The 13,358-nt window shown below is 42.6% G+C and overlaps 1 protein-coding gene across 1 annotated transcript; it reads right to left on the bottom strand.

Annotated features, from left to right (window-relative positions):
• Positions 1–756: 756 nt before the first annotated feature.
• On the bottom strand, positions 757–7,406 carry LOC136522750 (cytokinin dehydrogenase 2-like). The gene is made up of 3 exons (XM_066516561.1): positions 6,725–7,406; positions 6,150–6,580; positions 757–1,552 (listed from the first exon to the last, which is right to left on the bottom strand). Exons 1-3 carry the CDS (start codon positions 7,359–7,361, stop codon positions 929–931), a joined length of 1,692 nt encoding a protein of 563 aa, XP_066372658.1. The 5' UTR covers positions 7,362–7,406; the 3' UTR covers positions 757–928.
• Positions 7,407–13,358: the final 5,952 nt, after the last annotated feature.

Genomic DNA, 13,358 nt, shown 5'->3' with positions numbered 1-13,358 from the left:
TGTTCGTCCGTGCTTTTTCAATTAACGAATAGTATTTTTCTCTCGTAACAAGTTAGTTAACGATATTTTTAGTCATAGTTTATCAGCCAAATAAACTGAGCAATAATTGAGCTGTTCGGCTGCAGCTAGGTTATTCTCCTCTCATAAAGTACTGCAGCCGCAGCAGCTGAACAACCCCAATTTTGTCCTCCTGCAGCTGCCCGCAAATCTCGTTGGAGCTTCTCAATTCTCAACTGTGGCCGGTGGCCGGTGGCCTTTGGCCGGTGGGGCCGTGGGCTTAACGGTTCTGTGCGCGGCCTGTTTCTTCCGTAGGTAGTACAGCTGAGAATCTGGGATCTATAGCAATATCCATGGAACAGTGCCGGTGCCGGTGCCGGTGCCGCGGCCGCGGATTCTTTCATGTCACCCAAGCTTTAAGTAGGACACTAGGACGTGTGCTGCTTGCGAGCAAGTAAAACGTTGAAAGGTGTACCATTAATTATCTATACATACATATATTTTACTACTGCACCATTAATTATCGATAAATATGCATATTTAAATTTTCTTCTATGAATCACGGTACAGACATCACGCAGACTCTCGTACCTGCACGTATACTCCGATCCACACACACCCTACAGGTTATTCATATGCAGTAGTAGTCATACTCATCACTTCATCTATCAGGCCATATTTATATACATATACGCATAGTGCAGTCCGATGATGGCAGTAGTACACTGTTTCATCGTGCACTCCTGTCACTTGCATTGCTCGATTAACTTTTGACGTGCATGCACGCATATTACTATTTAATTATCTAGACAGGTAATACGTAGTAACTGTATCAGTGGACTACTACTCATCAGTAATTAATGCAAAACACAGCCATGCTTGCATTATTTCATGCAGCAACGAACGACGATCGATCGATGGACTGGGCGGATCACTGGACCAGCCGGCCTAGTGGGTGGGAGAAAATCCTCTGCCCGCGCGACAGGATCGCCATGGGGTCGTATTTCCTCTTGCGGCGGAGGAACCTGTCCCACCTGCCGGGCCCGAAGTGCCGCGCCGCCCACTCCTCCGGTGTCGCGTAGTAGGGCAGGTACTGCGTGCACGGGATGCCGGCGGCCTCGCAGAAGCGCGCCACCTCCGCGTTCTGCTCCTCCATGCGCCGCAGGTCGCCGTCTGCCACCGCCGACCGCAGGATGCCCACCGTGTAGAACACCTCCTCCTCTTCCTGGCCGTCGCCGACGGTGGGGAGCACCGCCGACGTGGCACCGTCCCACTTGCCCCGGTTCATGGGGTACACAAGCACGGGGCCGCCGCCCTTCACTGCGGCGCCGTCGCGGCGGCGGAGCACGCCGTGGAAGACGCCCGCGGCGAAGTCCAGGATGCGGGAGCGCGGGAGGAAGAGGCTGAGCCACGGGTGCGGCACGTCCCAGAGGCCCTCGTCGCGGAGTCTGCGCTCGCCGGCGCTGACGCGGTCCAGGAACTGCACGTACGACACGTCCTGCACGAACGCCAACCCCCGCGCGTACCGCAGCTCACGCAGCATCACCTCCACGCCCTGCATGAATATATATATACACCGAACGAACATTTTAACGTACGTACGGTCCATGTCACTCACATCGATCGTACTGTCGCCGTGTGGGCTCCAAGCTATTCCTTTGCACACATGATTACTCCGTATGTTGTGATGCTGGAACTACGTACCCGACCAGATCGCAATAAACTGATGAGTTATTATATCGATATGATGGACGAGTGTCACGTTGTGGGCAAAGATTCATGCACTGTTGCTGCCGGATCTGCGCGAGCAGGAGTATTCTCTCGGACCCTTTTTAACTCTGGTTCTCGCTTACCGAGAAGTTAAACATACTCAACTTGAATCAAATATATAAAAAATATTAATATTTATAATACATAATTAGTATCATTACATACATCATTAAATCTATTTTCATAACAAACTTATTTAGATACAAATGTTGCTAATATTTTCTATAAACCTAGCCAACTTTAAGAAAGTTTGACCGGCACACATTTCTCCTAGCGACAATTAATAAGGGACCGAGGGAGTACATGTCAACTGGCAGCATGCATGGTAGTCCAACAGCCATACATATTCCCTCCGTCCCAAAATAACTGTTCTTCTCGTTTTCTGAGAAATATCTTTGACTAATTTTATATAAAAAATATTAATATTTATGGTATACAGTTAATATCATTAGATAGATCGTTGAATCTATTTTCATAATAAATTTATTTAGAGATACAAGTATTACGTATATTTTCTACAAATCTAATTAAATTTACGGCATCGAAAAAAACGACAGATATTTTGGGCAGGGACAGACTGTGGTGCTCGTGCTCAAGCTCAACTGCTTGCACGGTCATTTTGGTGGAAAAACGTGGCCGTCCCAACTGACACATCCTGTAGCTAGAGGCCCTAGTCTATAGCCCGGCCGTACGCTGCTGTCGTTGGTGCAAACAGATCTGTCGTAGCGTCGGTGGTGCAAACAGAGTACTACGTAGGAGTATATATATGTGAATGCGAGCTGTGCAGTACTCGCATGAGGACGTGCGTGCATTATTATTATTATTATATATATCCTCTAGAGCTAGCTGACTTGGTAGCCGAGACCGAACCCGAATGATTCGTTTCTAGCCAAGTTATACTTGCTACATTTGTAAATATATTTTTATTTTTTGGGGGCGCTAGCTAGTCTTACCATATGACTACTTGAATCATTCGTCTCTATCTACTATACTCCATAGTGGCCATGACTTATTCTTGTTAACCAACTGGAATAGTATTATCAAAAACATTATCCCCATGCAAATAAGCCATCAATGATAATTAAGGTTAGTACTCCTTCAATCCCAACAAGAATGCAATTTTCATTTTCCGACAAGTCCAACAATTTCAACTTTCCATCACCTTGTTGTCAAGAGTATTTCTTATTTGTTTGTTTTGTGTTCACTAAATGATATGTATTGTCTGCATCTTAACAAAATAAACTAGAGATTGTTTTTTTTATCATGCAGGCAATATAAGATTTTTAATAACTAGCCAGCTAAAAACCTTGAAATATTACACATTTCTAAGCAGGTCCGTAGGTATATAGGACAACTGTTTCTTTTCAAGAGAAAAATCAGAAGCTAGGAGTTTAATTAAGGTTTATATACGAGATTTAAATTAGCCAACTAAAAGCTTGTGTAAGCATTTCGAAAAAAAAAATATTTTTGTGAAATTATTGCTCTGGCCTAAACGCTCATTACACAAATGTACAACTATATTTATTTTCTCCAATAGCAAAAATGGAAAGTTAGTTGTGTACTTCGATCGTGTGTGTTTTGTGGACAACTGCTACCCAGACTCCATGAAGCACCACATGCCTGCCCCTGCCCGGTAATCTTTTAGCTTACGAAATGTGTGGGTGAATGTCTGCTTAATTATATTCAGTAAAAAAATAAGGGACTATTTGGATGATGTAGTTTTAGAAAGTTATGGTATCAATAAACTGTGGTTTTATATAGGCCAAAGTCATACAAAATGTGGTTTACAAAAGAAAAAAAAAAGAGATCGTGAGTGCGATTTCTAAAAGTTCAAAAGGACTATGATTGCGACAACACCATGTTTTAGAAACTACAATGTTTGTTGTAGCAAAACACCTGGGCCCTATTTGGATGCGAAGTACTCCCTCCATCTCAAAATATGTAACATTTTTTATTTTTAGACTTCTTGTTTGATCGTTCATCTTATTCAAATTTTTTGTATAAATATTATTTATTTTCTTATGACTTATTTTATCATTGGAGATACTTTAATAATGACTTATTTATTTTATTATTTGTATAAAAAATTGAATAAGAGAACGGTCAAACAAGAAGTCTAAAAGTAAAAAACGTCACTTATTTTGGGATGGTGGGAGTTTTTTTTGAAGTATTGGAGAAATACTATAGTTTTACAGAATACTTTGGTTTTCAAAAGCTACTGGGTGTTTGAATACAATAAATCTTGTAGTCTCTAAAACCATGGTTTTGTCAAAACTGTAGTCTTTTTAGAGTTTTAGAAACTCTACTCATGACCTCTTTTTTTCTAAACCACAGTTTTGCATCTCTTGGGCTTATAAAATTATAGCTTTTGATACTACAGTTTTTGAAAACCGCGTCATCCAAACATGCCCTTAGCAGTTTTTTAAAACTAAAGTATTTATCTAATATTTTTAAAATAATTTACATCCAATAAAGCCTAAAGTGAGGACCGAGCAAGGCTCGGTTGGCTAGTTGCGCGTGCGAGTAGCCCACTCGAGTTTGATCCCTGATCGACTCGCGTGCCTCACCGTTGCCCGAGATTTTCTTGGGATTTCTGTCTCTCGCGCGTGATGCCACAATAGAATCATGACGTGCAAGTCGCTTACGAAATCAGTGGATTTCGGTGATCTTAAGAAGGACACGGTCTTCAAATCTGGGTGTAGTTATAGGTTTGTTTATACACGGGTGGTGTGAGTGGTGTGCGTGTGTGTGTGTTGAGTGAGCATGCGTGTATATGAACAGATGCTACAACTGTACCCAGATGAGAGGCAATAAAAAACCCTAAAGTGTGGGTGTTTCATTTCCTTGTGTTCTCTCTGTTCCCTTCCTTTTAAAATATAAGGTGTGGTTCGACTCCAAAGGACTATAATTTTGACAACACCATGTTTTAGAAACTACAATGTTTATTGTAGCAAAAACACTTAGTAGTTTTTGAAAACCAAGGTATTTTACAAAATTAATGTATTTATCTACTATTTTAAAAATAATTTACATCCAAATAAGACCTAAAGTGTGAGTGTTTCATTTCCTTGTGTACTCTCTGTTCCCTTCGTTTAAAAATATAAGGTGTGGTTTGACTCATCGGTCTCTAAAGCAGTAAGACTAGATTTTTTTTTTTACTGACTTATCTTATACTAAATGTTTGTAAGAACAAAATCATATAACCTTATATAATAATAAAATTATATTATATGGGACTAAATGTTTGCTTTAAAATTATGAGGCTTTGACTCTTCAAGTGGATGCAAGTCTTACAAAATTGAAATTATGGGAGTAGCTATCCAGAAAGAAGTACCCAAAAACTTACAAAGCTTGCGAACAAGAGCAAGTGAAATAATGGTCTTATAGCCAAGCTAGTCAGCATTTTTGCTGATATGGAGAAGAGAAAAGAGGAGAGCTTGACTCTCGTACAAGCAACAAGCTGGGTATGAAAGTATAGGTATTGGTAGGTCCAGATAGAAGCATAAGTGATCGATGAGGAATAAGAAAGAGAATGTAAGACATGGTATCATATAATAATAATAAAAATTAGACAAATAGAAGATAACTATTATATAACTTGGCTCTTATAACTTAGACTTATGGCCAAACATTTGAATTTATTATTGACCTTGCTCTGGTATGCACGACTAGAAACCGATAGAAGCACGACTACCGATGCTGCCACACCAACTTGCACCGTTGTAGTTGTAGCAACGCATGTACTACGTCAAACTATATTAAATTTAATTAAACTTAAAATAAAAAATTACTAATATTTACGACATTAAATTAATATCACTAGATATATTATGAAATATAACATATTTGTTTGATGTCATCAAACTTAGGATAATTTAATTTCAAGTGGTTTTAGAAATTGATTTTTTATTTTCAAAATTGATTTATTTTGGAACACAGGAGTATGCGTCAGTCATCATGTCAGACTCGAAAAGTTGAAAACGACAATCCAGAACACCCAAACTTAAACTTAGGGGGTGGTTGGTTGCTCCTGCTAAATTTGAGTCACTGTCCTATCGGATATTTGGACACATGCATATAGTATTAAATATTGACTAATTACGAAACTAATTGCACAGTTTGTGATTAATTTGCGAGACGAATCTTTTAAGCCTAATTAGTCCATGATTTGACGATGTGGTGCTACAATAAACATGTGTTAATGACGGATTAGTTATGTTTAATAAATTCTTCTCGTAGAGTAGTGACGAATTCTATAATTTATTTTTTTATTAATATCCGAACACTCGATACGAGTTTAGTCGCCGACACCCCTTATTAACCGATCAATCGTGTGGCTGGCGTATGCACGTAGAATCCGGCGGTGGGTAGGTCATCATTACCTTGTCAACGTCTGTGGCGGTCGTGTCGCTGGCGCCGCCGTAGTACACCGCGCCGTCCAGGCGGTAAAGGACGCCGCCGGCCTCCTTGGCTAGCGCGGCGATGCGCGCAGCGTCAGCCTCTGAGTAGAAGGACGACGACGGCGGCTGCGAGCGCCAGCTGCCGATGAGGCCCTGGAGGTCGGTGAGGACGGAGCCCTCGACGTAGTCCATGAGCCCGGCCAGCGCGCCGCGCTCGTCGATGAGCCGCTCCTGGTCGCCCGTTAGGTCCGCGGCGCCGGTGTAGAGGAGCCGCACCCACCGAGCCCTCGCCGGCGCCGGCACCAGCGGGATCCGCGCGCGCGTTATGATGCCGAACTGCCCCAGCCCGCCGAGCACGGCGTCGAAGAGGTCCGCCTCCTTCGACTTGGAGCACGTCATCATCTCCCCTGTTCCTGTGAAGTTCATGAATCGCAGAATAAAGTTACCATCAATTTCAGGCATGTCGTCCATTTATGTGATTATGTCCATGTCGATCGAGCTTGTGATCACGCATGGTCGCATGGACAATAAGCACAGCGATGTACGTGCATACGTACCCGTGACGACGTCGAGCTCGAGGACGTTGGATATCTGCGGGCCATGGCGGAAGGCCTGGCCGCTGATGCCAGCGTTGGAGAGCGTGCCGCCGACCGTGAGGTGGAGGTAGTCCGTCCACGAGCGCGGCGTGAGGCCGTGCGCCAGGGCGGCGTGCCGCACGTCCACCCACAGCTGCTCGCCGCCGGCGTCGATGTAGCGCCCGTCCACCGACACGGCGAGCCGCGCGGAGGAGTTGGTGGCGTGGCGCCCTAGCGACGGCATGTCGACGACGACGCCGCCGGGGGCCGTCGCCTGGCCCCGGGTCGAGTGCCCGCACCCCCTCGCGGAGACGGGGAACGGCGAGACGCTCGCGCTGGATGCCCGCAGCAGCGCCGCGATGTCGGCAGCGCACGACGGGTAGAACACGGCCGCCGGCCGGGCCGCGTCCACGGTCACGTTGGTGCCGAAGTCGGTGGACGCGCGCGACGTCGCGTCGGCGTCCGTGCGGATACGCCCGGCGGTGGTGTCAGCGAGGCCGCGGATGATGTCGTCGATGACGACGGACGACGTGGACGACGCGGTCGGCGGCGGCGAGGCGGCGAGCGTGGGCGGGACGACGAGGGTCACCATGGTGGCCGTAGCTCTACCCATCGTCATGATCACTTGATCGAGCTCTAGCTAACCTCTCGTTTTGACGATGACGATGAGTCCTGTACTACGCAGCAGTGGAGAGGCCGGGGTGGTCTATAAATAGCCGCGAGTCCTCTGGAGGCTACGTGGCCTCACGTTGGCCACATTCTCTGCCCACGCCCATTGCACAAGAAGAAAATATCTGCGCTTTGTTCACTTGAACTTACCAACCTTATTATTAGTCATGGTACAATATTTTTTTCTCACAACAAAACACCATCAGTCAGCTTATCAGCTGCAGAAACCATCAGCTAAACATGACGCTGATGTCTCCACCGCACAACACCTAACCCTGGCTATTTCTAACTCTCTTTTTCTCACAACAAAACAACATTTTCTGCTGCTTCCAGCTTGCCCCAAGCAAAATCCATCGATGATCTCGCTTCCTCTATCGGCAGCTTGCTCCCAAACCCGTCGCGTGCAGCCACAGCAAGCTAGCCTCGGTCCCCCGGTGGAGTCGTGCTCCTGTCGTCGATCATGGAGAAGGCCTCTTTTCATCCGCTGCTTCCGGCATGCCCCCCAATGAAATCCATCGATCTCAGCATCTCGCTTCCTACGTCGCCAGCTTGCTCCCAAATCCATCGCGCACAGCCAGCGTCGGCTAGCCCCCGTCTCCCACTGGAGTCGTGCCCGTATCGCCGCTCATGGAGAAGGCTAGCGACCATTGCTAATGAATAGCGAGGACGGCATGGAGATGGCGATTTTTGGGAAATTTTTTGATATTGCAAGTGTTTGATGTGTTCAGGTGTATGTTTCAGGTGTCGCGTTCTGCATATTGCGGATGTTGTAGTAGTTCATCTAGGTGTTGCAATAGTTCATCTGAATGTTGCAGTAGTTCATTTGGACTTTGCAACCGTTCATCTGGATGTTGCAGTAATTCATCTGGATGTTGCAACTGTTCATCTGGACGTTGCAATAGTTCATCGTCATATTGCATATGTTGCAATAGCTATACAGAATGTTTCAGGGGTATGCTACATTTGTTGCAACGATGGGCCCCACCAGCGTCCGGACGCTAGCGCCCGTTGCTAGCACAGCCGATATATGTTCGTCGCGCAAGTCATGGTGACGTTAGACTGTTATTATTACTGGTAAACATGCTCATGTGTTGCAATAAAATGTATAACTTGTGTCATCTGTCTGCATGCACCTTGTAATTGGATCTGTGCAGTGGCTGGGCACGGGTCGTGAGTTCAGGTCATGGAAGAGACAATAAACCAAATAGGACTCTTATTTCTAATTTATTATGTACTACTATTGTTAGAAAAAACGGCAAAGACTCTTATGCTTAGAGAAGTGGGGGGACATATGGCTTGGGTGAGTGTGTGTGGACCAAAATTTGGAGAAAGAAATTTCTCCTTTTTAATATGTGATTCAAGTTAGCAAGGAGTTAATTGCCGACATATCAAGGACTAGACTATCCACTAATGACTGTGACAGTAAAACTCTCTCGATTTTCCATGTCACGCTTTCGTCGGGGATTGCACTGGTGCATGCAAACGGCCTGGAGGTGCATTTATTTAAACCGGACTGGACAATAACAAACTGCTCAAGATCTCAATTCATGGTTTGATTAGTTGGATCATCAGTCGTTGAACCAGGTTCTAATAAAACAATTTTTATTCCTAATTAGAACTGCATCAACAATTTGATGATGGGAACATTTATTTTTCAATGAATAGTCAAGGGTTCAAAGGCTATGATGCTATCTTTATTATTTGTTTTTTTATATTTATTATAATGTTATTATTTATCTTTCTATTTCTATTTCCACGTTTACCTGAACATTGAAGGAAATACGGGAAAACTAGATGTCACGACCCGGTCGTGTCAACTTGATAATCATAAGCATCATCTGCAAGTTAATGTCAAGTTTTAAAAACTTGCATGTCAAAATCTGTATTTTCTGGGCTCTATTGTCACTCATCGGATGGTCCGATGGTTCTCACCAGACGGTCCACGAAGGCTAACAGCCAGGTCATTTGGATGTGGCTTATCTTAAATGATCGTAAATTTTCAGCCGGAACAATATTTTTCTTTCACACAAACCAGCCAGCAGTACTTCTTCACGAACCAGTAACGATACGAACCAGCCAACCGAACAGACTGTAAGTTCAGACTTGTTCAGTCTGCACAACACGACACCTATCGGACGGTCCGATAGCTTCCACCGGATGGTCTGATCGCTAGTACAGAAACAAGCTGTACTTCCGATTGGGAAAGCCCTTCAGTCCTGATTTCTCAACCGGGAGCATGAATTCGGGACTAAAGGGCCCCTTCTTTATTCCTGATTTCTCGTCCAGGACTAAAGGTCCACCTTTAGACCCGGTTGGTAATACCAATCGGGGCTAATGAGGCCTCCGGCCTGGCCACGTGGGCCGACCCTTTAGTCCCGGTTGGTATTACCAACCGAGACTAAAGATTTTCTTTTTTTTTTGTTTCTATTTTCAATTGATGATTCATTTTGGTTTTCGAATAGGTTTTCGTATACGCATTCTACGCTGTTAATAATATACGTATTCTACACGCTTATAATATTTGAATATTTTGTACAAACTAAAGTATGAAACTAATGTATATATTACATGCATATACATATATTGTACGTTATTTTATGTACATATAATATGTATGTATGTATGTATGTGTGTGTGTATATATATATATATATATATATATATATATATATATATATATATAACTACTATCCTGTAGCTGGCTACAAAATAACTTATTCTGTAGCCACTTTGAGTTACGATAATTACTATATTAATTTACGAGATTATAGTAACTCCTTACTAAGTGGTTTACTATAACGTTATGGTAAATATCTCCATGTGTTATAGTAACCCAACTATCGTAAATATGTATTGACATTATGGTAAATTAGTATATAAAATTATGGTAAATGAATGTGGCTATAGAATAACTTATTTTGTAGCCGGCTACTGAATAGTCTCTCCCTATATATATATATATATATATATATATATATATATATATATATATATATATATATATATATATATTATAAATAAAGCTTGCATTGTATATTCTATCATATCCTTGTGATAACAAATTCACTCTATCTGGTTTAGCTTCCATGTTTCATTAATGTCATTGTAGAACTCGTCGACGGGGTTTAAGACCTGGTCATTAAGAAATCCTGCTATAGTCTCTTGAATTGCTTTCAGTTGATCACGTCGTATGACTTTTTCCTTCAACCATAGAGTCTTCAATAAAAATATTAATATATATATATATTAATATATATATATATTAATATATATATATATGTGTGTGTTGGTCACGTGATTACTTATATAGAGCAATAAAAGAAATTGTGAATATATGAATATATTTATATAACGTACTTTGAGGATCTCTTCATGAGTTCTTTTTGCGTACGCCATGACGAACTCGTAAACATAGTATCCGCAGTAGTTGGTCCCATGTTCTTGCCTCAAAACCCACTTTTACGAGAAAAAAGATCCGGTGAATTGAAAGCATGCATGGTTTTAATTGAATTATATATATAAATGTAGCTAGTACTTACTTTGTGTGCGATTACATCTAGTGGCGTTTTGCAATGTTTCATATGGTGTTCCTTAATGAAACTTTTCCAAACACTGCGTCCAATAAAATAAAAAATTAATTTAGCCTTTAATAATTATTGCAGTTAAGAGATCAGGGTATATATAGTTGCTAGAGAGACCAAATTACCCTTGGAATAATATCTATCATGTCTTGGTACTCTATTTACTCTTTTCTTAGCGAGTCTAAGATGCTCAACCGACTATTGGCCATATCGATGATCATCAATATCCAGTGATTGCTGCATATGTTTTTATACACAAATATGATCGACATTAACTAGAGTCAACATATATATATATATATATATATATATATATATATATATGGGAGATAGCTTAGCTAGTAAGCAAATAATTGAACAAATGCCCATATGATCGACATTAATTATTTAACACTCACTTGAAGTTATAGGGTAAGAGTATGTCCTTGTTTTGTTGGTTCACTAAGAACCTCATGAGATTTTTTTCGAGTTTAGCTTTCCATTGAGACGGGGGATTAGGGTGTTTGAATACGATATTTGGATCAACGAAACCAACATCATTATCCTTTCTCTTTCTGAGTTCTATCATCTCATATCTGCATATATAAAAATATAGTGTGAGGATATATATTTTATATATATACATGTAGCTTTATATATACACTTTAATAGTAGAAAATAATCACACTTACAAACAATAGCAGCTAATGAGACTTTTATCGAGAGAGTCTAGGTGGCATAGTTGGTGTAATTCTAAAAACTCGACATATATAATGACATCGCCACGGAAGTAATGTTGGTTTCTAACTCTGACAGAAACAAAGGTCTCTCCCCGTTCACACGCCGCCATATACCACTTGTTTAGTAGGTACATTTGCGTACCCAGTTCACCTAAGGCCTTAGGGTTGTATAGACTCTTTCCATGTTCAAATTTCTTTCAAGGATCTACTTTCGGAGCAAATGGTCCTTCAGCGAGCACTTGGGCAAGGTCCAAACCAGTATCCTCATAAAACCGAACCAGGTCCTCAAAATCGACGTCTAGTAAGTCTAAGTTTGAACCATATTCATTACGAATGACAAGAGGGGGGACTGATTGTTGCGATTGTTGTTCGAGTTGTGCAACACCTTTTCCTGCTCTAATCTTTTTCTGTGCCACCTCAAATGACTTGGTGAGAGAGCAGTCGTAGTCCGATTTTGGCATGGTCTTTTGAGATTCCCGCTTTTTCTGGTCCACCATCTTTCTTAGAAGATCTGGAGGTAGGTAGAAGTATGGTTTCTCTGGGTTCTCCTTCGCTTCTCGTTGATTTCTTACTTTTTCGAAGAAGCTGTTCACATCTTTTTGTACTGCAACATTTAATTTATTTTCACTTTTCTCGTAAGATAGTTTTTGGGAAATAACTGGATTAGAGGAGGCTTTCTTCTTTGCCGGCTGGTGGACCAACGGCTTCGTTTGTGGGGCGGACCTCTTAGGAGCTGGCTGCTTTTTGGTCATGAAGGGAGGCGGGGCAGCCGTTGGAGACCTTCTTGGAAGTGGCGGCGGTGGCGGCGTTGCTTAATCATTGCCCGGAGCACTATGATGATCTGAAGATTGAATAATTGGACTTAGGTTGGCGAAGGCCCTACTGTATGAGTACAAAAAAGAATAATTAGGAGAGCGATCTGGTGATAACTAGAGTAGCAATCAAGAAAGGAAAGTAGCTTGCAACCGGCGGTTGAATCTATGACCTCGTCTATGCGAGGTAAACCGAAGGGGTCCTTAGGGCAGTGTTTGTTGAGATCAGTGTAATCAACGCATATTCTCCATTCATTATTCTTTTTGCGTACAAGAACCGGGTTAGCTAACCACTCCGGGTGATACACTTCTTTGATAAATCCGGCTGCTGGAAGGCGAAGTATGAGCCTTGTAGCAAGGTCTAAATAAATGTCTCTCAACTGTATGTGAGTACAAATCATATGTAGCCGAGGAGAATGATCTCTGAGTAGTGGTCGGGACAGTTCCCGAGCACGATAGTAATCCGTTTAATCAGTCAAAGCATTAGAGTCGATTAAATAAACACATTCACCACAAGGTGAATTGTGCCCACTTAGTCCCTGAGCCTGGTAGTAGGTGACGTAGGCATGTGGTGCCAGGGTCTAAAAAGAATTTCCACTGGAGTTAAGAATCCAATCGTCGTATAGGCGATACGAGATGCACCGGCAGGTGCATCGTACCGATGTAGTCCCCGAGCTTGCTGGAAGGCGAAGTATGAGCCTTGTAGCAAGGTCTAAATAAATGTCTCTCAAGTGTATGTGAGTACAAATGACATGTAGCCGAGGAGAGCGGTCTCTGAGCAGTGGTCGAGATAGCCCCCGAGCACATTAGTGGTTGGAGCAGTCCCCGAGCACGG

Source organism: Miscanthus floridulus, chromosome 18 (assembly GCF_019320115.1).
Source record: "Miscanthus floridulus cultivar M001 chromosome 18, ASM1932011v1, whole genome shotgun sequence".
Lineage (NCBI taxonomy): Eukaryota > Viridiplantae > Streptophyta > Magnoliopsida > Poales > Poaceae > Miscanthus > Miscanthus floridulus.
Note: the sequence above shows the minus strand (reverse complement) of the source record. Positions and strands in the feature narration are given on the sequence as shown.